General features: G+C 48.4%; 1 protein-coding gene across 1 annotated transcript; it reads right to left on the bottom strand.

Annotated features, from left to right (window-relative positions):
* Positions 1–483: 483 nt before the first annotated feature.
* On the bottom strand, positions 484–27582 carry LOC149441938 (protein zwilch homolog). Its single transcript, XM_089656747.1, has 5 exons — positions 27481–27582; positions 11611–11662; positions 7283–7378; positions 4787–4902; positions 484–683 (listed from the first exon to the last, which is right to left on the bottom strand). The coding sequence occupies exons 1-5, from the start codon at positions 27549–27551 to the stop codon at positions 581–583; spliced, it is 438 nt and encodes a 145-aa protein (XP_089512873.1). The 5' UTR covers positions 27552–27582; the 3' UTR covers positions 484–580.
* Between the last annotated feature and the right edge of the window lie 262 nt (positions 27583–27844).

Below are 27844 nucleotides of genomic sequence, written 5' to 3'. Positions count from 1 at the left end.
GCCGCACCACCCGCATAGATGTGAACCTAGCCTGAGAATGAACCCACAGTTCTCTGGGACCGAGAGCTTCTGGATCACATGTCCCAGAAGACTGCAGGGGAAGGAGGCGGAGACGGGAGAACTTCTGCGGCAATCGCATTGAAAGTGGGAACCTGTCAAAATCGGGTACCTGTTCCCAATCTTAAGCGGGGAGCGAGGCCTTAAAACGGAACTTCCCCTTTTGGGTGGAGCTCCGCTTTAAGCCAACATATAATAAAACAAATCATAAGCAAAGGTTATCTCTGGTAAAAGTCAAATGTCAAAACAACTCAGACCACTAGACAGCCTTACAAATCGGTGAAGCCGAGCTTTACCATCGGAGGAAAATGAAATTTACCCATTATTTCCTTACACATTGTATTCCACAGATTCATTTGAGAAAATCTAGTTTTGGGGGGATATCTGGGGGTATGGGCTTTTACTTTCAAGGCTCACATACCTGCATAGGTCACTTTTATGGAATGTCATTCCGGTGATCTCATTTCTGCTGGTCTTAATAGGCTCAGCACCGAGCCAACAGGTTCCTTCAGGATCTGAGCCGTCACATCGCACCCACATTTGAGGCAAGACATCCACTGGCTTCCCATTCCTCAGCCCAGCCATATTGGGGGTTGTGGGTCAAAGTGTAGCTGGAAAGTACCTGCCTACAAAAGGTAACAAGTACATTGGTATTCACAATGGATACATTTTTTTTTTCTTTTAAACTTTGTTTTCAAAGGCTAGATTCACACATGAGGGTCGGGGAACATGTGTAGCAGGCAAAATGCACTGACATATGGGGGTGCCATTAATTCTTAGTGGCACCTCCACACACTGGAAAAGATGGTTCCATGGGGACACATTATGGGGAAAAAAGGGGATGCCCATACAAACACGGCACACAGAACTCGCACAAGTGGGAGAAGAGCCTGCAGGGTCCAGTCTTACAGCCTGGAGGGAGTCTGCGGGGGCAAAGGATCTTGTAAATAAAAATGCTTTTTAATTCCCCCCCCCCCAGACCTAAGTGAGCATTTAAAATTAATCTCCAGGTTTCAGTGAACTTTAAATAATAGCTTTGAACCAAGCTAACAGATGCAATGGCTGTGTATGCCGCATGAACTGTATTACAGCCTCACCGCAAGTTTCCTTGGAGTTCGGCCATATTTAGGGTGTAACGCGGAACATGCTCCAGTTGTTCTCCCCGCACCCGCAAGCCAGCCACTCCTCGGATCCACCCACTGCCTCTAGGGTCTTCCCCCAAAGCTCTAGAGCAGGGGAAAATTCCAGGAGGGGCCGGCCTGCAGAGCCTCTCAACTCCTGTTCACAATTCGACCCCTCTGGCTATCACACTCAGGCTGGACAAAAAGTATAGTTTTTAAAACAGCTTCGGCACCCTGGAAGGATTTACCTCTTCATGGCTTCTTATTTTTGCTATTCAGCACTACGTTACTTCAACTGGTACCCAAATTAATTTTATATAATTTTTTTTTATACAAATAGAGCTTTCTTTTGTTGGTATTTGATCACCACTGTTTTTTTTTATTATAGAAAACAAAAAGAATGGGAATTTTTTGGAAAAAAAAAAAATTCCTGCTTTTAAAGTGTTACTAAACCCCGGACCCCGCATTCACTATACCCGCTCTCCCCGGACCCCGCATTCACTATACCCGCTCTCCCCGGACCCCGCATTCACTATATCCGCTCTCCCCGGACCCCGCATTCACTATATCCGCTCTCCCCGGACCCCGCATTCACTATATCCGCTCTCCCCGGACCCTGCATTCACTATATCTAAAAAGTGTCCCGACTGGAAGGGGGGAAAAGTGTCCCGACTGGAAGGGGGGAAAGTGTCCCGACTGGAAGGGGGAAAAAGTGTCCCGACTGGAAGGGGGGAAAAGTGTCCCGACTGGAAGGGGGGAAAAGTGTCCCGACTGGAAGGGGGGAAAAGTGTCCCGACTGGAAGGGGGGAAAAGTGTCCCGACTGGAAGGGGGGAAAAGTGTCCCGACTGGAAGGGGGGAAAAGTGTCCCGACTGGAAGGGGGGAAAAGTGTCCCGACTGGAAGGGGGGAAAAGTGTCCCGACTGGAAGGGGGGAAAAGTGTCCCGACAGGAAGGGGGGAAAAGTGTCCCGACAGGAAGGGGGGAAAAGTGTCCCGACAGGAAGGGGGGAAAAGTGTCCCGACAGGAAGGGGGGAAAAGTGTCCCGACAGGAAGGGGGGAAAAGTGTCCCGACAGGAAGGGGGGAAAAGTGTCCCGACTGGAAGGGGGGAAAAGTGTCCCGACTGGAAGGGGGGAAAAGTGTCCCGACTGGAAGGGGGGAAAAGTGTCCCGACTGGAAGGGGGGAAAAGTGTCCCGACTGGAAGGGGGGAAAAGTGTCCCGACTGGAAGGGGGGAAAAGTGTCCCGACTGGAAGGGGGGAAAAGTGTCCGGACAGGAAGGGGGGGGGGGGGAAGTGTCCGGACAGGAAGGGGGGGGGGGAAGTGTCCGGACAGGAAGGGGGGGGGGGGAAGTGTCCGGACAGGAAGGGGGGGAAAGTGTCCGGACAGGAAGGGGGGGAAAGTGTCCGGACAGGAAGGGGGGGAAAGTGTCCGGACAGGAAGGGGGGGAAAGTGTCCGGACAGGAAGGGGGGGAAAGTGTCCGGACAGGAAGGGGGGGAAAGTGTCCGGACAGGAAGGGGGGGAAAGTGTCCGGACAGGAAGGGGGGGAAAGTGTCCGGACAGGAAGGGGGGGAAAGTGTCCGGACTGGAAGGGGGGGAAAGTGTCCGGACTGGAAGGGGGGGAAAGTGTCCGGACTGGAAGGGGGGGAAAGTGTCCGGACTGGAAGGGGGGGAAAGTGTCCGGACTGGAAGGGGGGGAAAGTGTCCGGACTGGAAGGGGGGGAAAGTGTCCGGACTGGAAGGGGGGGAAAGTGTCCGGACTGGAAGGGGGGGAAAGTGTCCGGACTGGAAGGGGGGGAAAGTGTCCGGACTGGAAGGGGGGGAAAGTGTCCGGACTGGAAGGGGGGGAAAGTGTCCGGACTGGAAGGGGGGGAGAAGTGTCCGGACTGGAAGGGGGGGAAAGTGTCCGGACTGGAAGGGGGGGAGAAGTGTCCGGACTGGAAGGGGGGGGGGGGAAGTGTCCGGACTGGAAGGGGGGGGGGGGAAGTGTCCGGACTGGAAGGGGGGGAAAGTGTCCGGACAGGAAGGGGGGGAAAGTGTCCGGACTGGAAGGGGGGGAAAGTGTCCGGACTGGAAGGGGGGGAAAGTGTCCGGACTGGAAGGGGGGGAAAGTGTCCGGACTGGAAGGGGGGGAAAGTGTCCGGACTGGAAGGGGGGGAAAGTGTCCGGACTGGAAGGGGGGGAAAGTGTCCGGACTGGAAGGGGGGGAAAGTGTCCGGACTGGAAGGGGGGGAGAAGTGTCCGGACTGGAAGGGGGGGAGAAGTGTCCGGACTGGAAGGGGGGGGGGGAAGTGTCCGGACTGGAAGGGGGGGGAAGTGTCCGGACTGGAAGGGGGGGGGAAGTGTCCGGACTGGAAGGGGGGGGGGAAGTGTCCGGACTGGAAGGGGGGGGAAGTGTCCGGACTGGAAGGGGGGGGAAGTGTCCGGACTGGAAGGGGGGGAAAGTGTCCGGACTGGAAGGGGGGGAAAATGTCCGGACTGGAAGGGGAGAAAGTGTCCGGACAGGAAGTGGCTAAAAGTCAGACAATAAACACACACACACCTGTCCCAGGGTCTAGCGATGTGCTCCCCCGCGCCGTCCCTTCTCTCCTTCGTCTCTTCCCCCGCGCCGTCCCTTCTCTCCTTCGTCTCTTCCCCCGCGCCGTCCCTTCTCTCCTTCGTCTCTTCCCCCGCGCCGTCCCTTCTCTCCTTCGTCTCTTCCCCCGCGCCGTCCCTTCTCTCCTTCGTCTCTTCCCCCGCGCCGTCCCTTCTCTCCTTCGTCTCTTCCCCCGCGCCGTCCCTTCTCTCCTTCGTCTCTTCCCCCGCGCCGTCCCTTCTCTCCTTCGTCTCTTCCCCCGCGCCGTCCCTTCTCTCCTTCGTCTCTTCCCCCGCGCCGTCCCTTCTCTCCTTCGTCTCTTCCCCCGCGCCGTCCCTTCTCTCCTTCGTCTCTTCCCCGCGCCGTCCCTTCTCTCCTTCGTCTCTTCCCCCGCGCCGTCCCTTCTCTCCTTCGTCTCTTCCCCCGCGCCGTCCCTTCTCTCCTTCGTCTCTTCCCCCGCGCCGTCCCTTCTCTCCTTCGTCTCTTCCCCCGCGCCGTCCCTTCTCTCCTTCGTCTCTTCCCCCGCGCCGTCCCTTCTCTCCTTCGTCTCTTCCCCCGCGCCGTCCCTTCTCTCCTTCGTCTCTCCCCAGCGCCGGCATCTCAACTGTTGGCACCAGGCTGTGATAGCTTGCGGCTTAACAGCCAGGTGTCCAGTGCGCGAGTCGCGCTACGCATTGTGATTGGTCCAGCAGTCTTCTGGGACCTGTGAAGGGAGGAGGGGGCCGAACTTCTGGCTCACTTCGCCGCGGTGAACTGAGCCGGAAGTGGAAGCGGGTACCTGTCAAAACTAGGGGGTAGAGGCAATCAAGTGGAGCTTCCACTTTTGGGTGGAACTCCGCTTTAAGAACAAACCTACATAACCTATCTTGTTTGTTACCCTGGGACTGCCTGTATATAAACGTCGACAGGGATTTAACCAGAACAGCTAGAATGAACATCATGCATGCCTAACAAAAATAATTCCACAAACCAGTCATGTCCCCTAATTCAGATTAACAGAAAAAGTAAATCATGAAATTATAGAAGTAGAATTACCGGGCTCTCATGGAGGACACTGGCAATGGTAGGCAGGACACCTCCACAGGGACATTGAATGAATGGCTGTAACTGTCCAGGGATTCATCCATTTTCTCTTCATCTGCCTTGAAAGGCTGGAAAACAGGTAATAGAGATCAATAAAAGAGTAACCAAAAGTAAAAAACATAAAATTACATATATGCTTCTTGTTTGAATTCATTCTGCTTGTTTACAATTGTTCCACCTGCATTCATTTCCTTTAATTTGTGTCTACAATTCATTTCTCTCTCTTGGTATCTCCCTTAGTAGCCACCCATTCAGATGCTCAAAGAGCAGAGAATGGAAGGAGGGATGTGACTGAGTGAAAGAACACATCCCCAGCATGCCTATAGACAAGCATGTTCCTTCCTGGATGGTGAGGACGGTGCTCTTTCCCTGGAGATTGCACATCTAAAAGGGAGCCCAGGGAAGTGTTTCTTCACTTTTGAAATCAGCAGGAAGCCAATGCATGAAGCAGGATAGTGATGTGTGAAAAAGAGAAAATGGTGAAGAAAACAGCAGCTACAGGGATGGACTGATGATATGCGCACATTTTCAAAGTAAGAGAAAAAAAAAAAATCAACAATGCTAATACAGCATTTTGAGAAAGAGATTAAAGCGGAGCTCCAGCCAAAAGGGGACGTTCCGCTTTAAGGACTGCTCCCCCGCTCCCCATTAAGGACTGGCGCCTTTGGGGGGCGGGGGGGAAATCGGGTACCCGAGTTTGACAGGTACCCGCTCCCACTTCCGGTCCGATTGCCTAGGAGATCGGAAACGGAAGGTGTCCTCCCTCCATGTAGTCTTTTGGGACACGTGACAGGTCCCAGAAGACTATATGACCATTCATGAAGCGCAGCGCTTCTCGCGCATGCGCAGTGGGTACGCGGCTGTGAAGCCGCAAGCTATCACAGCCGGGTGCCCACACTGAAGATGCCGGCCTCCTGGAATCCAGGATGGCCAGTGAAACGAGCTGCGGGGGGGGACACCACGGGACTGAGGGACAGGTAAGTGGCTGTTTTTAAAAGTCAGCAGCTACAGTTTTTGTAGCCGCTGACTTTTATTTTTTGACAGCGTGAGTAGAACTCCACTTTAACGATCTTTATTAATACTTAAAGTATAAGTAAAAGGCAAAACGTTTTTTATTTTTATAGGTTTAGGATGGAGTGCACAAGGATTAGACCCCACCCAACAGTTTTTATTGCTGCCTGCGTCCCCGTTAGGCTGTGTTCACATTACTGCGACCTAAAGGTCATATAGTTTGCCAAGAAACTTCCTGGAGACTTGATGCGACTTCAGTACAACTTTGATGCGACCTGATGCATGACTTTCATGCCATGCGACTTTGCCTGGGTAACCTTCCTGTAATGTCGGATCCAAATCACACCAATATAAACAAGCATGTGACTTTGAGGCAACTTTTATTAACGTTTATGGGCATACGTCGGGTAGAAGTCGCCTTGAAGTAGTACAGGGACCTTTTCTAAAGTCGAAGCGACATCAATAGTGCTAATTAACCGGTTCCCAACCGCGCTATAGCCGAAGGATGGCTACAGTGCGGTTGTGTAATCCTGGGACAACGTCCATGGACGTCAATCCAGAACGCGCCACCCTTGCGCGCCCCCAGTGGTGCGCACCTGGCACCGCCGGTGATCGCTGTATCCTGCGGACACAGCTGATCACCGGGTAAACACAGTTGCCGGTTATCGGCTGCATTTTCCTCATGATGTCACAGTGTGAGGAAAGTACTGCCGAGAACCGGCAATTGTCAGCAAAGGGATCAGCATTGGTCGTCAGGGCACTGATGATCAGTGTCCTGATGATCAGTGCCACCCACCTGTGCCCAGCAGTGTTGATTGTCAACACAGGGCTCTGGGCTGTAATTGGACACAGCTGATCAGAAGGTTCCGGCCAATGAAAAAGTGTTCTGACACAATCCTGCTGTGTCTAAACACAGCAGGAGCGGGCAGGCAGGGGCACGCACGCGCCCTCTACCCAGAAGAGGCCAGAGACATGCAGGTACGTTGCTGTGCCTGTACGTGCCGCCCGTCCGCAGTACATTGCGGGTGGGCGGTCCTTAAGAGGTTAAAAAAAACATAAAAGGTCATTTAGACCTCTGATGTCTCAACTAGCTTTCCTTAAAGCTAATAAAGAGCAAATCGTGCTGCATTAGCTGCTTTCGCTGGCTGCAAAGGCCAGGGACAGGGTCACCAAGGAATTCCCATAACTTGCAGGGATTTCCTCTCACTGTCTGTTTGGCTATGGGACAGGAAGTGAAGGAAAGTCTCTGCAATGGGACACAGATGGCAAAAATAAAAAGGGGTTATAATCCTCCCTTGCTCGATCCAAAATAAAAAAAAAAAAAAAAAAAAGGTTTTGCATACAGTTCTACTTGAATGCAACGAATGTGCATTTAGTACATCCTTTATATGTGCTTACTGTTCTCTAAGAGGAATACATCTTTTCATGGCACTGTACCTTTCCCTCCATAACAAAAGCCATTTCACCTCCACCCCAGAAACCTTCCAGTGACTTGCATCGGCCTGGATTAACCAAGTGAACCTGCAGGTCATCCTACAATGAAAAAGAACACTTTGATTAGATCACATTTAAAAGTGTTACTATAATGGCATTAAAAAAAACAAAACATGTACACCGTGTTCTGAAACATGCAACATACTTACGTGTTTATCTCATATTTTTCAGATTTTACGCAGATTGGTTGCTGGTGGGAACAACACCAATCTATGTCCATGAGTGACAGGAAGCTCAGGATAAACGTCCTTGATTGTGTAATCGGTTTAACCGCTTCCAGTCCGGACACTTTCCCCCCCCCTTCCAGACCAGACGCTCCTCCCCCCCCCCCTTCCTGTCCGGACGCTTTCCCCCCCCCCTACCTGTCCGGACGCTTTCCCCCCCCTTCCAGTCCAGACGCTTTCCCCCCCCCCCTTCCTGTCCGGACGCTTTCCCCCCCCCCCCCCTTCCTGTCCGGACGCTTTCCCCCCCCCCCTTCCTGTCCGGACGCTTTCCCCCCCCCCCCCTTCCTGTCCGGACGCTTTCCCCCCCCCCCTTCCTGTCCGGACGCTTTCCCCCCCCCTACCTGTCCGGACGCTTTCCCCCCCCCCCTACCTGTCCGGACGCTTTCCCCCCCCCTTCCTGTCCGGACGCTTTTCCCCCCCCCCCTTCCTGTCCGGACGCTTTCCCCCCCCCCCTTCCTGTCCGGACGCTTTCCCCCCCCCCCTTCCTGTCCGGACGCTTTCCCCCCCCCCTTCCTGTCCGGACGCTTTCCCCCCCCCCCCCTTCCTGTCCGGACGCTTTCCCCCCCCCCCCCTTCCTGTCCGGACGCTTCCCCCCCCCCCCCCCCCTTCCTGTCCGGACGCTTTCCCCCCCCCCCTTCCTGTCCGGACGCTTTCCCCCCCCCCCCTTCCTGTCCGGACGCTTTCCCCCCCCCCCCCTTCCTGTCCGGACGCTTTCCCCCCCCCCCTTCCTGTCCGGACGCTTTCCCCCCCCCCCCTTCCTGTCCGGACGCTTTCCCCCCCCCCTTCCTGTCCGGACGCTTTCCCCCCCCCTTCCTGTCCGGACGCTTTTCCCCCCCCCCCCTTCCTGTCCGGACGCTTTCCCCCCCCCCCCTTCCTGTCCGGACGCTTTCCCCCCCCCCCTTCCTGTCCGGACGCTTCCCCCCCCCCCCCTTCCTGTCCGGACGCTTCCCCCCCCCCCCCCCTTCCTGTCCGGACGCTTTCCCCCCCCCCCCCTTCCTGTCCGGACGCTTTCCCCCCCCCCCTTCCTGTCCGGACGCTTTCCCCCCCCCCCTTCCTGTCCGGACGCTTTCCCCCCCCCCTTCCTGTCCAGACGCTTTCCCCCCCCCCTTCCTGTCCGGACGCTTTCCCCCCCCCCTTCCTGTCCGGACGCTTCCCCCCCCCCCCTTCCTGTCCGGACACTTTCACCCCCTTCCAGTCCGGATACTCCCCCCCTTCCAGTCCGGACACTTTCACCCCCTTCCAGTCCGGACACTTTCCCCCCTTCCAGTCCGGACACTTTCCCCCCTTCCAGTCCGGACACTTTCCCCCCCTTCCTGGCCAGGCCAATTTTCAGCTTTCAGCGCTATCACACTTTGAGTGACAATTGCGCAGTCATGCAACACTGTACCCGTATGAATTTTTTAGCATTTTATGAGACAGATAAAGCTTTATTTTGGTGGTATTTATTTACCGCTGGGATTTTTATTTTTTTTGCTATGTAAATGAAAAGTCAAAAATTTTAAAAAGAGTGTTTTTCTAATAAAATTTTGCAAATAAATAATATGTCATCATAAATCTTGGCCAAAATTTATTCAGTTATCTTTTTAGTAAAAAAAAAAAAAAATAACCTAAAATTAGTTTGTAACCAAAAATTATAATTTTTAAAAAACATTTTTTACATTTTTAGATTATTTATGGGTTTTTTTCTACATACTGTCCCCCTAGCAGTGACAATTTTTTTTTACACTGATTGCTTTTACACCCATAAAGGCTGTAAAAGCAATCATTTTTCCTTCTCTGGTTGCATTCCTGCAGCCATTGAGAAATACTGAGTGAGCTGTGATTGGTCACAGCTTGTCACATGGTACAAGGCTGTTGTGAATAGCCCTGTACCATGTGACCTCTGTGATCATTCACAGATTTCACACGTAGTAAGCAATGATGTCAAAACTGACATCTTGCTTACTACTCTGCATGTGATCACTGATTGGCCAATCAGTGATCACATGATCGGGACCTCACACAGAGGCCCCATATGACAAGCGGTGTTCTACTGTGTCCGGAGGACACAGCGGGCATCGGATCGCGGTGCTGCGCGCTCCCAGGGAGCGCACACAGTCCAAAATGGCGGGTGCCGTTTATGAACGGCAACCCGCCCCTGGACTGCCACCGTCTGGCCGTTTATATACACAGCAGCCGGACGGCAAGTGGTTAAGGGCTGATTCACACCACAAAAATGCCCTCCAGATAGGTTCCGGATACGTTTTTGCTTACAGTTCACTCCACACGCAGCTCCAGTGCAGTTTTGATGCAGTTTGCCATGTTCCAGTATGGTCCTGTGCAGAATAAATGCCGCATGTTCTACTTTTTTTTCTGCACCGGAAACTGACTGCACTAGTGTGAACTAGAAGCAAAGAGAAAAAGGAAAGGCGCCTCTAAATGTAGGCTTAAAAACGCATTACACATAAAGGAGAGCAACTTACAAGAGGGTAGATAAAAGCAGGCACATCATTAATCAGTCTTATGGGGGTCCGCCAGGGTGAACAAAATAATGTGCGGTGTGTGGATGATGATCAACCTTCTGTCTGTATCAGGCAAGCCAGCAAGGTGGAGGGGGGCCTGGTACCGAGGTCTGGAACACACAATGGAGCGCAACGTATGCGCGATGACGTCACCAGGCGTCATAGCAACGCGTTTCCTGAGCACGCGCTGTGAGATGACATCCCCAGCGCACTCCTTTGTCCAACAATCAAAGGAAGAAAGGGTCCAACAAGCAAAGGAAAAAAGGGTTGAAGGAAGAATTGAATGAACGAAGGGTCAACTGATCGAAGAAAGGAAGAGTTGACCGATCGAAGAAAGGGTCATTCGAAGGTAGGAAGGATCAATTGATCAAAGGAAAGCTCTATAATTGCAGCTGTATTAAAAATGATGGGTGAGGAACGACCAGGGAGGAGAGGTGAGAGTAAAAAAACAAAACAAAAAAACACACTCATCCATCAAAGTCACATAGGAATGCCTCTTATCTATGCTGATGTAACTGCTGTGAGATAACATAGAAGTCTATGGGGCTGAAATCAAGGTGATGTCCACCACGAACCTTTTCCAAAATCGCACTCTGCTGGGATTAGAAGGACACCATTATAACTTGATTTCCTTTGTCATGCGATTCTGTGAACCCGGCTTGAGCACCTCCCACAGGTGCGTTGCCTTTTTTTGATGCAGTTTCCATTCATTTCAATAGAGGGATGCATTTTGTTTTTTTACCAGACCAAACTTGCGCCAAAAATGCAGCAAGCAGGACTTTGAAAAACTCAACGTTAATGGTCATGCATTTTTCTTCTGCCTTTTTTAACGCAAAAATGGAAGAAAAAGCGTGGGTTTCCTCCGTGTACTCCAGTTTCCTCCCACACTCCAAAGACATGCTGGTAGGTGAATTAGCTCCTGTCTAAATTGTCCCTAGTATGTGTATGTATGAATGTGAGTTAGGGACCTTAGACTGTACGCCCCTTGAGGATTGGGGACTAGGGTCATTGGTTTGAATCCCAAGCATGGCACCACCTGCCTGGAGTTTGCATGTTCTCCCTGTGCCTGTGTGGGTTTCCTTCGGGTACTGCAGTTTCCTCCCATACTCCAAAGACATGCTGGTAGGTGAATTGGCTCCTGTCTAAATTGTCCCTAGTATGTGTATGTATGAATGTGAGTTAGGGACCTTAGATTGTACACCCCTTGAGGGTTGGGGACCTTAGATTGTACACCCCTTGAGGGTTAGGGACTGATGAGAATGTACAATATATATGTAAAGTGCTGCGTACATTGGTGGCTCTATAAGTAACTGTGATGAAAGGGTCCAACGATCAAAAGGAACAAAAGGGTCCAACGATCAAATCAGAAAGCAGCCATGCTAGCAGGTTACCCGGCATTCCACTGAAATGATCACTAGTTCTCTGACTAAGGAGGGACAGAAGCCCCTTCTATGGGAGGTACTGATCGATCGGATTGGCTCTTTGCAGCACAGGATCGGTTGGTCCTATATAAAGGAGGAGGAAAATACAAACACCCAGCACATACCTTATAGATAAAAGGGCCTTGCTGTCTGTCTTTCTTCACTTCCTCATAGATACTGCAAAGAAAAGAAGATTGTTACACTTTAGGAAATCTACAATTCATTTTATGTTGAAATTGTCTTAAAATCTTAAATATCTAGTCATGTCCAGTCCCCCCCCCCCCCCCCGTACTTCTGTCAGATCACGCACCCCTTCACCCAGAAAATTGCTGCAATGACAAATGTTTTGGCATTCTCATGTTTATTTCTTTGGTTTTTTTTATTGGTAGGACACAAAAAAGGGAAGAAACAAAAAGCCAAATCTGACACATTCCACGCAAAACCCCCAAAAAGGACCGGACACAATTATTGGCACCCTCAAATTATAATTTGGTAAAAAAAAAAAAAAGTGAAATCAGTGGCTTCCTGTAGCCATCAATGAGTTTCTTCCACCGCTCTACTAGAATTTTGGATCACTCTTCTTTCTCCAACTGCTCCAGGTCTCTCACATTGGAAGGGTTCCTTCCCCCAACTGCTGAGATCTCTCCACAGGAGCTCTATGGGATGGAGATCTGGGCTCATTGCTGGCCAGTTCAGTCCTCTCCAGCACTTTGACACCATTTCTGGGGGCTTTGTGACGTGTGCTTTGGGTAATTGTCCTGCTGGAAGACCCATGACCTCTGATGGAGACCCAACTTTCTGACTCCGGGCCCTACATTGCACCTCAGAATTCTTTGGTAGTCTTCAGATTTCATAATGCCATGCACACAGCCAAGACATCCAGTGCCTGAAGGAGCAAACAACCCCAAAACATCAGTGACCCCCCACCATGTGTGACTGGAGGGACTGGATTCTTTTCTTGAAGGCCTCATTGCTCATTCTGAAAACAGTAGAATGATGGGCTTTACCAAAAAGCTGCCATTTTGTTTCATCTGTCCACAGCACATTCTTCCAAAAGGATTTTGACTTCCTCAGGTAAGTTTTGGCAAACTCCGATCTGGCTTCCAATCTGTTTCTATGTCAGCAGCGGGCCTCCTACCATATTTCTTTGTCAGCGGTGGGGTCCTCCTGGGTCTCCTACCATATTTCTGTGTCAGCAGTGGGGTCCTCCTGGGTCTCCTACCATATTTCTGTATCAGCAGTGGGGCCCTCCTGGGTCTCCTACCATATTTCTGTATCAGCATTGGGCCCTCCTGGGTCTCCTACCATATTTCTGTGTCAGCAGTGGGGCCCTCCTGGGTGTCCTACCATATTTCTGTGTCAGCAGTGGGGTCCTCCTGGGTCTCCTACCATATTTCTGTGTCAGCAGTGGGGTCCTCCTGGGCCTCCTACCATTGCGTCCTTTTCATTCAGATGGTGACGTATAGTGCGAGCGGACACAGGTGTACCCCGTGCCTGAAGGTCGGCTTGGATTTGTCTGGAAGTTGATGGAGGTTCTTTATCCACCATTCCAACAATCCTTCATTGCAATCTTTGATCACTTTTTCTTTTTCGTCCACGTCCAGGGAGATTAGCTACAGTGCCACTGGCACTGACAATGTTGTGCACAGTGGACACAGGAACATTAAGATCTCTGGAGCTGAACTTATCACCTAGAGACTGTCCATGCTTTTCCACCATTTCTGTTCTCGAATCCTCAGACAATTCTTTGTTGCTCTCTTTCTCTTCTCCATGCTGTGGCACACAGACACACATCAGAAAAGTGGAGGCCATTTTTCCTGGTTGTCGGTGTGATTTCTATATTGTCAGCGCCTGGTCATGGATATGGGGGAGTCTAATGACAATTTACAGGAGAATCAGAAACTTGGAATGTAATTATTTCTTACAATGAAGAAGTGCAAGATCTGGTGTGAGGATGGTCTTGGAGAAAGTGGCAATAATTTTGTCCGGTCCATTTTTGGGATTTTGTGTGGAATGTGTCAGATTTGGATTTTTGTTTCTCCACTTTTTGTGTCACCAATACAAACAAAAAAATAAACAGGAGAATGCCGAAACATTTGTAATGGCAACAATTTCTGGGCGAAGTGATGCGTTAGCTGACAGAAATGCGGGGGGGAGGGGGGAGACAAGTTTTTCGGCCATGACTTTCCAACATAATTTTCCTCATGTCTGTACAGATGGAAGTTTCCCCCCCCCCCTTCCAGTCCGGACACTTTCCCCCCCCCCCTTCCAGTCCGGACACTTTCCCCCCCCCCCTTCCAGTCCGGACACTTTCCCCCCCCCCCCCTTCCAGTCCGGACACTTTCCCCCCCCCCCCCTTCCAGTCCGGACACTTTCCCCCCCCCCCCCTTCCAGTCCGGACACTTTTCCCCCCCCCCTTCCAGTCCGGACACTTTTCCCCCCCCCCTTCCAGTCCGGACACTTTTCCCCCCCCCTTCCAGTCCGGACACTTTTCCCCCCCCCCTTCCAGTCCGGACACTTTTCCCCCCCCCCCTTCCAGTCCGGACACTTTTCCCCCCCCCCTTCCAGTCCGGACACTTTTCCCCCCCCCCTTCCAGTCCGGACACTTTTCCCCCCCCCCTTCCAGTCCGGACACTTTCCCCCCCCCCCTTCCAGTCCGGACACTTTCCCCCCCCCCTTCCAGTCCGGACACTTTCCCCCCCCCCCCTTCCAGTCCGGACACTTTCCCCCCCCCCCCTTCCAGTCCGGACACTTTCCCCCCCCCCCTTCCAGTCCGGACACTTTCCCCCCCCCCTTCCAGTCCGGACACTTTCCCCCCCCCCCCTTCCAGTCCGGACACTTTCCCCCCCCCCCCCTTCCAGTCCGGACACTTTCCCCCCCCCCCCTTCCAGTCCGGACACTTTCCCCCCCCCCCTTCCAGTCCGGACACTTTCCCCCCCCCCCCTTCCAGTCCGGACACTTTCCCCCCCCCCCCTTCCAGTCCGGACACTTTCCCCCCCCCCCTTCCAGTCCGGACACTTTCCCCCCCCCTTCCAGTCCGGACACTTTCCCCCCCCCCCTTCCAGTCCGGACACTTTCCCCCCCCCCCCTTCCAGTCCGGACACTTTCCCCCCCCCCTTCCAGTCCGGACACTTTCCCCCCCCCCTTCCAGTCCGGACACTTTCCCCCCCCCTTTCCAGTCCGGACACTTTCCCCCCCCCCTTCCAGTCCGGACACTTCTCCCCCCCCCCTTCCCTGTCCAGGCCAATTTTCAGCTTTCAGCACTATCACACTTTGAATGACAATTGCGCGGTCATGCAACACTGTACCCATATGAATTTTTTAGCATTTTTCTGAGACAGATAAAGCTTTATTTTGGTGGTATTTATTCACCACTGGGATTTTTATTTTTTTTGCTATATAAATGAAAAAGTCCAAAAATTGAAAAAAAAAGTGTTTTTCTTAAAAAATTTTGCAAATAAATATTTCATCATAACTCTTGGCCAAAATGTATTCAGTTATCTTTTTAGTAAAAAAAAAAAAAAAAAAAAAAAACGCGAATTAGTTTATAACCAAAAATTTATAATTTTTAAAAAAAAAAAAAAAAAAAATTTACATTTTTATTTTATTTTTTTATATTATTGTGTTTTTTTCTACATGCTGTCACCATGGTGACACTGTACTACTTCTGGGGGGTGATGAAGATTTTTTTCTTTAACACGGATTGCTTTTACACCCATAAAGGCTGTAAAAGCAATCATTTCTCCTCTCTGGTTGCATTCTTGCAGCCATTGAGAAATACTGTGTGAGCTGTGATTGGTCACAGCTTGTCACATGGTACAAGGCTGTTGTGAATAGCCGTGTACCATGTGACCTCTGTGATCATTCACAGATTTCACACGTAGTAAGCAATGATGTCAGAAGTGACATCTTGCTTACTACTCTGCATGTGATCATCGATTGGGCAATCAGTGATCACATGATCGGGACCGTACAGCGACCGGTGTTCCACTGTGTCTGGAGGACACAGCGGGCACCGGATCGCGGTACTGCGCGCTCCCAGGGAGCGTGCACTGTCCAAAATGGAGGGCGCCGTTTATGAACGGCAACCCTCCCCTGGACTGCCACCGTCCTGCCGTTTATATACAGCGGCCGGACGTCAAATAATTGAGTTTTGCAGAAACGCACTGCAGTCCATTTAACATGGTTTCCTATGGGACACATTCACATCTAAGCGTTTTCAGCTGCTGCGTTTTTTGAAAGGGTCATGGACTTTTTTCCTGCAGCAGATTGCTTTTTTGATGCAATAGGCTTTAATGGAAATGCACCAAAAACACAATTGTTGTGTTTTGATGCGTTTTGCGGGGGGGGGGGGGGGGGTTTGGGCCATTAGGAATGTATTGAGTGTGACACTGATGCGACTTTACACTCTGTGGCACTCAAGTCGCATCAAAGTAGTGCAGAAGCCTGCGTAATTTTTTACGTATTAAAAAAAAAAAAAAAAAAAAAAAAGAAAAAAAAAAAAACCACATCACTACTACACGTGTCAAAAAACGCAATGGAAAAATGCATCAATTGCAACACGCATAGCTGTGAACCAGGCCTGAAAGGGCCGACACCCTTGTACTGGCCACACTATCTAGGGCAGGGGTGTCAAACTGGCAGCCCTCCAGTTGTTGCGAAACTACAAGTCCCATCATGCCTCTGCCTTTGGGAGTCATGCCGATAACTGTCAATCTTGCAATGCCTCATGGGACTTGTAGTTTGGCAACAGCTGGTGGGCTGCCAGTTTGACCCTGTGGTCTAGAGAGTCACTGGCCTGGATCCAGCATGCAGCCAGTGAAGTCTGAACAATCAGAACCCTTGTTTTAGGCTAGTGACAATGTCCAGACACTCCATACTTTGATTGGGTTTTAAATTTGGAATGAATTAGAACCCCCGTCACATTTTATCGTTATCTATGGTTCCGCTACAAAAGATTTTCCCTCCTTTACTCTTCTGGTGACAACCGTTTCACCAGACAGGAAAAGAGGAAAATATCTAATGGCAACACAGACAAAAGAAAAATGCTTTTTGCCTTTCAGAGTAGAAATCTGGATCAGGTGAGGATCAGAATGTCACCACCCAGCCTCTCCAGCTCATCCAGTCAGAGAATGATTTGCATATACTGACAAAAATGTGGTGGGTTCAGTAAATGGAGCGAGTGGCCCCGTGTTCACAGTGCACCACGGCAGCGGGCCCCAGAAGACAGCGGTGATCAGTGTACTAGTGGTGACTACTAAAGTGATTCTAAGCTTTCAGCTTCCACCAATGTATGGCCGATATCTGTAGCGATTTAAAGTGCAGTCCTCCTTCCCCTCTTGTATTGAACTGTATTGTTGCTGTATTGTCTCCCGTTATATTGTAAAGCGCTGAGCAAACTGTTGGCGCCATAAATCCTGAATAATAATAATATAAATCCTGTATAATAATAATATATAAATCCTGTATAATAATAATAATAATTATTAACACCCAAATAAAGTTCAACTGTTCTAGTAGATCTTTCCTGGCATTTTTTTAGTCGCATCCTACAGCAAAAGCCAGAGAGCTTTCAAAAGCATCAGAGGGATCTCATTGTTAAAAAAGTATTAGTCAGGAGAAGGGTTCAAAAGAATTTCCAAGGCATTAGATATACAGTGAAGTGGAGAAAATATGAAGTCATCAAGTGGAGTCACAGTGAAGTCATCAAGTGGGAGAAAATATGGCGCAGCAGTGACATCACCAAGAACTGGACGTCCCTCCAAAGTGGATGAAAAGACGAGAAAAAAACTGGTCTGGGAGGCTGCCAAGAGGCCTACAGCAACATTAAAGGATCTGCAGGGATATCTGGCAAGTCCTGGCTGTGTGGTCCATATGACACCAATCTCCCGTATTCTTCATATGTCTGGGCTATGAGTTACAGATACAGTTAGGTCCATATATATTTGGACACAAGCACAATTTTAGTTTTTTTCACGTATTTACCAGAATATATTCAAGTTATAGTTCTATAATGGATATGGGCTGAAAGTGAGCACTCTCAGGTTTAAGTTGAGGGTATGTACATCCACATTGGAGGAAGGGTTTAGGAATTATAGCTCTTAAGAGAGCCATCCCCCTTTTTCAAGGGACCAAAAGTAAATGATCAGTGCTAAAAAAAAAAAAAAAACAAAAAAAAAAAAAAAACCCACTGACTGTACTAATGGCACTGGGCAGGAGGTGGTTAACATGAGGGGCGATCAAAGGATTAACTGTGTGCTGGGCGTGTTTTACTAGGGGGTGGGGTCTGTGTGCTTCACTGTAATCACAATGCTCTGGATGGCTGTGCTGTGCACCCGAGCTGACAGGAAGGAGGACTGTTAGTAAACAAAACAGTCCTCCTCCCAGTCAGTGATCATCAGAAATCACCGGGCGCCAGCGAGTAATTACCGGCTGGGACCTGGTGATTGAGAGCCACGGCCGAGAATGGCAGCACGGGTAGGCCGCGCACGCCCCCTACCCGTAAATGCAAAATCACGTGTATATACACACACACACACACGTGATTTTGCGCACCCGTGCTGCCCTGTAGTAGTATTTCTGCTATAGGGCGGTTGTGAAGCGGTTAAAAAGGTGGGAAAAGTTCTGAAATGATTTATCTTTGTCTCATTTTTTTACATCACAGAAAACCTGACATTTTATATCCACTGTAAAGTGTTAGTGAAAAAAGTAAGACATTAAAGCACTTACCCCTCACCCTCAAAAAAAAAAAAAAAAAAAAAAAAAAAAATGCTGAGCCTGCCCCACGCCCACACATACGCACAAAAATCAGGGGACGCCTACATACAAAAACGTAAATTGCACTACATGTACATATCGCTGTGCATGTCGGGGTCAGAGCAATCATTCTAGGCCAGCAATGGGCAAACTACGGCCCGCGGGCCGTATACGGCCCGGCGGACCTTCAATCCGGCCCGCGGAGCTGGGCTCCCGCAAGGCCAGTGGTCGGCAAGCCGCGGCTCTATACAAACGTAGATGCGGCTCTCCTGTGTGCCGGGCGCCCGCTCCCCTCCCTCCTCTCGTCCTCTCCCCTCCCCTCCTCTCGGATGGCCGCCCCCCCTCTCGGATGGCCGCCCCCCTCTCGGATGGCCGCCCCCTCCCTCCTCCTCGGGCGTCAGGACTCTGCAGCTGTCAGGATGTAGGCGGGGCAGCCAGGATGTAGGCGGGGCAGCGTGACGAGCTCTTCTCCTCTCACAGTCCGCCCTGAAGACCAGAACGGCGCGGGAATACGAGAGGAACGCGCGGAGGAAAGGTAAGTGAATTGACACAGGGGGGACTTACTATATGGGGGATGAATTACTATAGGGAGGACTTACTATATGGGGAATGAATTACTATATGGAGGACTTACTATATGGGGAATGAATTACTATATGGAGGACTTACTATATGGGGAATGACTTACTATATGGGGGACTTACTATATGGGGAATGACTTACTATATGGGGGACTTACTATATGGGGGAGGACTTACTATATGGAGGACTTACTATATGGAGGACTTACTATATGGAGGACTTACTATATGGAGGACTTACTATATGGGGAATGAATTACTATATGGGGAATGAATTACTATATGGGGGATGAATTACTATATGGGGGATGAATTACTATATGGGGGACTTACTATATGGGGAATGAATTACTATATGGAGGACTTACTATATGGGGAATGACTTACTATATGGGGGACTTACTATATGGGGGACTTACTATATGGGGGACTTACTATATGGGGACTTACTATATGGGGAATGACTTACTATATGGTGAATGAATTACTATATGGGGGATGAATTACTATATGGAGGACTTACTATATGGGGAATGAATTACTATATGGGGGACTTACTATATGGGGAATGAATTACTATATGGAGGACTTACTATATGGGGAATTAATTACTATATGGGGGATGAATTAATATGGGGGATGAATTAATATGGGGATGAATTACTATGTGGGGGATGAATTACTATATGGGGGACTTACTATATGGGGAATGAATTACTATATGGGGGACTTACTATATGGGGAATGAATTACTATATGGGGATGAATTAATATGGGGATGAATTAATATGTGGGGGATGAATTACTATATGGGGGATGAATTACTATATGGGGGATGAATTACTATATGGGGGATAAATTGCTATATGGGGGATGAATTACTATGGGGGACGAATACTATATGGGGGACAAATTACTATATGGGGGACAAATTACTATATGGGGGACAAATTACTATATGGGGGACAAATTACTATATGGGGGATGAATTACTATATGGGGGATGAATTACTATATGGGGGATTAATTACTATGCTTACTATGGGGGAATATTACTATACTTACTATGGATGACACATACACATCATTCATCTACTCTTGGTCCGGCCCCCGGGTCCAATATATGAACCCATTGCGGCCCTCAAGTCAAAAAAGTTTGCCCACCCCTGTTCTAGGCCCATTATTCACAGTTGATGAAGAACTTGTGATCTGTATGGAATCGCAAGGAGAAAAAATTTTGCGTACCAAAGTTTGTGGTTGTTTCACAGGTGAACGCAATTTTAAAGCGGAACTAATGCAGACCTACCCGCACCGCCACTCTTGGCCACGGCTGTCAATCACCCAGCCGGTAATTACTTTGTTGAGGTCAAAGTCAGAAGGGAATGGGCAGACTGGTTCCAGATGATAGAAAGGCAACAGTAACTCCAAATAACCTCTCATTACACCCAAGGTATGCAGAATACCTTCTCTGAACGCACAACACGTCGAACCTTGAAGCAGATGGGCTACAGCAGCAGAAGACCACACCGGGTGCTACTCCTGTCAGCTAAGAACAGGACACAGAGGCTACAATTTGCACAGACTCACCAAAATTGACCAATAGAAGATTGGAAAAACGTTGCCTGGTCTGAGGAGTCTGGACTTCCCTAGAGATGGGAAGGGCCATTTTGGAGTTCTTTGGTGCCTATAGGACACGTACCCTCACCGGTCACTTTATTAGGTCTACCTGTTCAATTGCTTGGTAACACAAATTGCTAATCAGCCAATCACAATGCAGCTACTCAATGCATTTAGACATCTAGACGTGGTGAAGACGACTTACTGAAGTTCAAACTGAGCATCAGAATAGAGAACAAAGGGGATTTAATTGACTTTGAACATGACATGGTTGTTGGTGCCAGACAGGCTGGTCTGAGGATTTCAGAAACTGCTGATCTTCTGGGATTTTCCCGCACAACCATCTCTGGGGAAATTAAGACTCATCAGACCAGACAACATTTCCGGAATCTGCTGCACTTTTCAGTCTTTACTTGTTATTGGTAAAATCCATATCAGGGACAGTGTGAGGAACAAAAAGATTAACGTGTTTCATGCTCAAACTATTGTTTATTCATAACCACTGGTCAGTGGCCGATCCATACTACTCACCTGGAGCTGCTTTGCTGTGTGAATATTTGTCCAATCTTCTATTGTCCAATTTTGGTGATCCTGTGCGAATTGTACCCTCCGTTTCTGTTCTTAGCTGACAGGAGTGGAACCCGGTGTAGCCTTCTGCTGCTGTAGCCCATCTGCTTCAAGGTTCAACTTATGAGTTGAGAGATGGAATTCTGCATACCTTGGTTGTAACAAGTGGTTATCGGAGTTACTGTTGCCTTTCTATCATCTCCAACCAGTCTGCCCATTCTCCTCGGACCTCAACAAAGCATCTTCCTCCACCAACTGCCACTCACTGGATATTTTCTCTTTTTCGGACCATTCTGTGTAAACCCTAGAGATGGCTGTGCGTGAACATCCCAGTAGATTATTATTATACAGGATTTATATAGCGCCAACGGTTTGCTCAGCGCTGTACATTACAATGGAAGACAATACACGAGACAGTACAGTAACAATACAATACACGAGGGGTTCAAGGGCCCTGCTCCTTGGAGCTTACAATCTAGGAGGGAGGGAAAGTGGTACAGGAGGAGACAGCTGTGGGGGATGGGGTGGTAGGAGGAGTGGAGGAGGTCAGTAATTCAGCAGTTTCTGAAATACTCAGACCAGCCCGTCTGGCACCAACAACCAAGTCACTTAAATCCCCTTTCTTCCCCATTCTGATGCTCGATTTGAACTTCAGCAAGTCGTCGTCTACACGCCTAAATGCATTGAGTTGCTGCCATGTGATTGGCTGATTAGCAATTTGTGTTACCGAGCAATCAAACAGGTGGACCTAATAAAGTGGTCGGTGAATGTAAGATACACTGATTCGGGTTATTTTCACCAAAGAAATGAAGCAGAATACATTGTGGCCTACAATTATGAATAAAGATTTATTTGCAAATTTTCTAACAGAAACAAAGAAAAACATGGGGGGGGGTTCACAATTTTGGGTATTTTGTTTGTGGTTGTTTAGCAAAAAAATAAAAAAACCCAGAGGTGATCAAATACCACCAAAAGAAAGCTCTATTTGTGTGAAAAAAATTATTTAAAATGTCATTTTGGTACAGTGTTTGCATGACCGCGCAATTGCCAAAGCGTGACAGCGCTGAATGCTGAAAATTTGTGTGGGCAGGAAGAGAGTGTAAGGCTGGCCATACATTATACAATTATCTGCAGATTTTTGGTTTAGATTTACCAAAAACCATATAATAGGAGGACAAACCTAAACAACACTTTCAGTTGTATCCAATTAGACAGGCCTTGCACTACATAGTTGAAGGTAAATCTAAAGGAAATTGGGCAGAAAATCTGCAGATAATTGTATAATGTATGGCCAGCCTAAGTGTTCGGTACTGAAGTGTTTTGGCCCCTTTCACAAGGGCGGTCCGTTTTTTTTTTTTCAATCAGGTCAGTCATGTTTTTTTCCAAGAAAAAATAGATCAATCCACATCAGTGTTTCATCCGTTTACATCCTTTTTTTTGTCCATTTACATCCATTTTATTAACGGAAAAAAAAATAGGGTTTTGTTCCATTCCAAAAAAATTATTATTATTATTATTATACAGGATTTATATATTATTATTATTATACAGGATTTATATTTATTATTATTATACAGGATTTATATATTAATATTATTATACAGGATTTATATATTATTATTATACAGGATTTATGGCGCCAAAAGTTTGCTCAGCGCTTTAGAATATAACGGGAGACAATACAATTACAATACCCACCCGCAGGCCAGAGTACTTGGTGTCATTCTGGACTCCAACCTATCCTTCCAGCCCCAAGTCCAATCTTTAACAAACTCATGCAGGCTCCACCTCCGCAACATGCAGACTCCACCTCCGCAACATCGCCAAAATCCGCACGTTCCTAACCCCAGAAACCACTAAACAGCTCATCCACTCCCTCATCATATCACGACTCGACTACTGCAACTCCCTCCTCACTGGCCTGCCTCGCCACAGGCTATCCCCGCTTCAGTCCATCCTGAACACGGCTGCCAGACTCATTCACCTTTCCCACCGCTCCGTCTCCGCCACCCCCCTCTGCCAATCCCTCCACTGGCCTCCAATCAGTGTCCTCCACCCCCCTCTGCCAATCCCTCCACTGGCTTCCGATTGCGCAACGGATCAAATTCAAAATCCTAACACTGACGTACAAAGCTGTCCACCATACTGCCCCGAACTACATCACTGACCTAATATCCAAGTACCACCCAACACGCACACTCCGCTCCTCACAAGACCTCCTTCTCTCTAGTTCCCTGGTCTCCTCCTCCCATGCCCGTCTCCAAGACTTCTCCAGGGTGTCACCCATCCTCTGGAACTCACTACCCCAATCCATCAGACTGTCACCTTCCCTCCTCACCTTTAGGTGCACCCTGAAAACCCATCTCTTCAGGGAAGCCCCCCCCACCCCCTGCTAACCTGCCGATCTCCTCTTCCCACCACTCCATCCCCCACAGCTACTTCCTCCTGTACCACTATCCCCTCCTCCTAGATTGTAAGCTCCAAGGAGCAGGGCCCTCAATCCCCTCATGTATTGTATTGTTATTGTACTGTCTCCCACTATAATGTACAGCGCTGAGCAAACTGTTTGCCCTATATAAATCCTGTATAATAATAATAATACATTTCAGTACAGAAGGAATAGGAGGGTCCGGCTCGTGGAGCTTACAATCTAAAGGAAGGGGGAGGTGATACAAAAGGTGATAGCTGTGGGGGATGATCTGGTGGAGGTGATTCAAGGTGGTGGTGGGGTAGGCTTCCCTGAAGAAGCGAGTTTTCAAAGATCGCCTAAAGGCAGAAAGGGTGGGAGCTGACCGGACATGCTGTGGTAGGGAGTTCCAGAGGATGGGAGAGGCTCTGGAGAAGTCCTGGAGGCAAGCGTGGGAGGAGGTGATGAGGGAGCTAGAGAGGAGGATATCATGCGAGGAGCAGAGTGGGCAATTTGGGCGGTATCTGTGGATGAGGTTGGTGATGTAGCCGGGGCAGTGTTGTGGATGGCTTTGTAAGCTGTGGTTAGTATTTTGAATTTCATACGTTGGGTTAGTGGAAGCCAGTGAAGGGTTGGCAGAGAGGGGCTGCAGTCACTGATCGGTTGGTAATGTATATGAGTCTAGCGGCAGTCGCTGATCGGTTGGTAATGTATATGAGTCTAGCGGCAGTCGCTGATCGGTCGGTAAGGTGTACGAGTCTAGCGGCAGTCGCTGATCGGTTGGTAAAGTGGATGAGTCTAGCGGCAGTCGCTGATCGGTTGGTAAGGTGGATGAGTCTAGCGGCAGTATCGCAGAATCACATGACAAGGGAAATCCCATTATATTCAATGGTGATAATCAGCTCAGCACAGAGTGATTTTGGAAAAGGTTCCTGGTGGACCTTCAGTGCGATTTCTCTCCCCCCCCCCCCCCCCATGTTGTCGCACAGAGAAGAGGCATTCCTATAGGACTTTGATGGAGGAGCGGTTTGTTTTGATTTTTTTTAACCATCACCTCTCCTCCCTGGTCATCCATGCTGCCTAAAGGCTAGGTTCACACCAAAGAGGTTTTGACCCTTCCTTTTTTTGATCGATCTATCGTTTCATCGGTCGATCCCTCCATTGATCGACCTATCCTTCCTTCAGTCAACTGATCCTTCCTTTTAATTAAGCTATCCTTTCGTCAATTGATCAATCCTTCCTTCTATCGATCTATCTTTCCATTGATCGACCCGTCTATCCTTCAATCAACTGATCCTTCCATTGATCAATCTATCCTTCCTTCAAATCGATTGACCCATCTATCCTTCATTCCAATCGACTTCCTTTTATTCTATCCTTCCATCAATTGACTGATCCTTCCTTTTAATCGATCTATTCTTTCTTCAGATCGATCTATCCTGTCTTTCATCGGCTTATCCTTCCATCCATCGATCTACCTTTCCTTCAATCGATCCTTCCATTGGTTGACCCATCTATCCTTCCTTCAATCAACTTCCTTTTAATCTATCCTTCCTTCCATCCTCTAATCAGTCAATCCTTCCTTTAATTGATCGATCAAAGGAAGGGTACAAAATTGCAGCTGTATCAAAACCGATGAATGAAGGATGACCAGGGAGGAGAGGTGAGGGTTTTAAGAAAGAAAAAAAAAAACAACTTTTTTTTCTTTTTAACCCTCACCTCTCCTCCCTGGTCATCCTTCATCAATGGACTTTGAACCAGCTGCAATATTGAACCCTTCCTTCAATCAATCTTTCTTTTGATTAATCAATCTTTCCATCGATGGAATGGTCAATCGATCGACGGTAGGATGGTTTTGAGCCTTCCTTTCTTTGATCGATCTATTGTTCCATCGATCGACTTATCCTTCCTTCAATCAACTGATCCTTCCTTTTAATCAAGCTATCCTTCAATTGATCCATTCTTCCTTCCATCGCTCGACCCATCTATCCTTCCTTCAATTGACTGATCCTTTTAATCGATCTATCCTTCCTTCAGATCGATCTATCCTGCCTTTCATCGATTTATCCTTCTATCAGTTGACCCATCTATCCTTCCTTCAAATCGACCAATCGACTTCCTTTTAATCTATCCTTCCTTCAATCGATCCTTCCATCGGTTGACCCATCTACCCTTCCTTCAATCAACTTTCTTTTAAACGATTCTTTCATCGATCGACCCATCTACCCTTCATTCAATTGACTGATCCTTCCTTTTAATCGATCTATCCTTCCTTCAGATTGATCTATCCTGCCTTTCAATGGTTTATCCTTCCATCGATCGATCTACCCTTCCTTCAATCGATCCTTCCATCGATTGACCCATCTATCCTTCCTTCAATCGACTTCCTTTTAATTTATCCTTCCATCAATTTATCGATCTATCCTTCCATCAATCTATCCTTCCTTTATTAAAACAGCCAATCCTTCCTTCAATCAATCCTTCCATCGATCTACCCATCTATCCTTCCTTCAATCAACCCTTTCTTTTATTCGATCTATCCTTCCATCCTCTAATCAGTCAATCCTCCCTTTAATTGATCGATCAAAACTGATGGATGGAGGATGACCAGGGAGGAGAGGTGAGGGGTTTTAGGAAAGAGAAAAAAAAACAACCTTTTTTTCCCTTTTTAACCCTCACCTCTCCTCCTTGGTCATCTATCAATGGACTTTGAACCAGCTGCAATTTTGAAACCTTCCTTCAATCAATCTTTCCATTGATGGAATGGTCAATCGATCGATGGTAGGATGGTTTTGATCCTTCCTTTCTTTGATCGATCTATCATTTCATCGATCGATCCTTCCATCGATTGACCTATCCTTCCTTCAATCAAATGATCCTTCCTTTTAATCAAGCTATCCTTCAATTGATCCATTCTTCCTTCCATCGATCGATCTATCCTTCCATCGATCGACCCATCTATCCTTCCTTCAATTGATCGATCCTTTTAAATCGATCTATCCTTCAGATCGATCTATCCTGACTTTCATTGATTTATCCTTCCATCAGTTTGACCCATCTATCCTTCCTTAAATCAACTTCCTTTTAATCGATCGACCGGGGCGGACTGACCATTTGGAAACTCGGCACTGCCCGAGGGCCCGGGGTCAGTAGGGGGCCCCATGAGATGCCCCTGGTACCTTTTTTATAGGCTTTTTTGAGTTTGGGCAAGGACACAGGGGCCCCATGATCCCCTATTACCCGGGGGCCCCACGAGTTGTCAGTCCGCCCCTGTGATCAACCCATCTATCCTTCCTTCAATTGACCGATCCTTCCTTTTAATCGATCGATCCTTCCTTCAGATTGATCTATCCTGCCTTTCAACGGTTTATCCTTCCTTCACTTTATCGATCTATCCTTCCATCGATCTTTCCTTCAACCAGTCAATCCTTCCTCCAAATGATCGATCTTTCCTTCAATCGACCCTTCCTTTTAATCTATCCTTCCTTCCATACTCTAAACAGCCAATCCTCCATTTAAATCGATCAAAGGAAGGGTACAAAATCATAGCTGTATCAAAACCGATGGATGAAGGATGACAAGGGAGGAGAGGTGAGGGTTAAGAAAGAAAAAAAATGTTTTTTTCTTTTTAACCCTCACCTCTCCTCCCTGGTCATCCTTCATCCATGGACTTTGAACCAGCTGCAATTTTGAACCCTTCCTTCAATCAATCTTTCCTTTGATCGTTCAACCCTTCAAATGATCAATCTTTCCATCGATGGAAGGGTTAAATCGATCGACGGCAGGATGTCACAAAACTTCTTCGGCGTGAACTACGGTTTTAGGCAGCAAGGATGACCAGGGAGGAGAGGTTAAATAATAATAAAAAAAAAAAGCACTGATCCATCAGTCATAGGAATGCCTCGTATCTATGCCGATGTGACGTCTATGGGACTGAAATCAGAATATAATGGGCTTGAGAACCTGCAAAGTCGCATCAATAGTCGCACTGGAAATCGCAGGACGTTCGGACTGGTTGCTATGGATACCACAGACTAAAGCCAGCGCTCCTATGAGGTGACACTCACCCGCTGAGGAAGGAGTAGAGCTCACTGGCCGCCCCGTGCCGGTCCCTCCACATCCTTTCCTCCTCCACCATCCAAACTGCGCGCGCTTCTTCTGTCAGCCGGGTCACCGACCCCGGAAGTAATTCCTCCCGCTCCCTACTGCCTGAAACCCACAAAACACATCAGAACAGTTGCAAAAATTAATAATCTCGTCCAAATAAAGAAAAGAAGACTTTTCGCTGTATTATTTTACTAATTTGAATTGATTCTTAGAGTCTCAAAAGCGTCACTTCCGGGTATTTTCTTGAATCTTAGATTCATCCGCGACGGAAAATAGTCCCTGGGAGCAGGCCGGGTTGTAGCGATTTATTTTGGGCCGGTTTTT

The sequence above is a fragment of the Staurois parvus genome, unplaced genomic scaffold (assembly GCF_062004578.1).
Source record: "Staurois parvus isolate SC_StPar_1 unplaced genomic scaffold, SC_StPar_1.0 ptg000933l, whole genome shotgun sequence".
Lineage (NCBI taxonomy): Eukaryota > Metazoa > Chordata > Amphibia > Anura > Ranidae > Staurois > Staurois parvus.
This window is presented reverse-complemented; position numbering and strand designations above follow the sequence as displayed.

Coding starts and splice junctions, on each gene's coding strand:
- LOC149441938 (XM_089656747.1), bottom strand. CDS start 27,551: ATGGTGGAGGAGGAAAGGATGTGGAGGGACCGGCACGGGGCGGCCAGT. Junction 7,379..11,610: donor AAGGCCCTTTTATCTATAAG/GTATGTGCTGGG, acceptor TTTTCATTGTAG/GATGACCTGCAGGTTCACTT. Junction 684..4,786: donor GTGTCCTCCATGAGAGCCCG/GTAATTCTACTT, acceptor TACCTTTTGTAG/GCAGGTACTTTCCAGCTACA.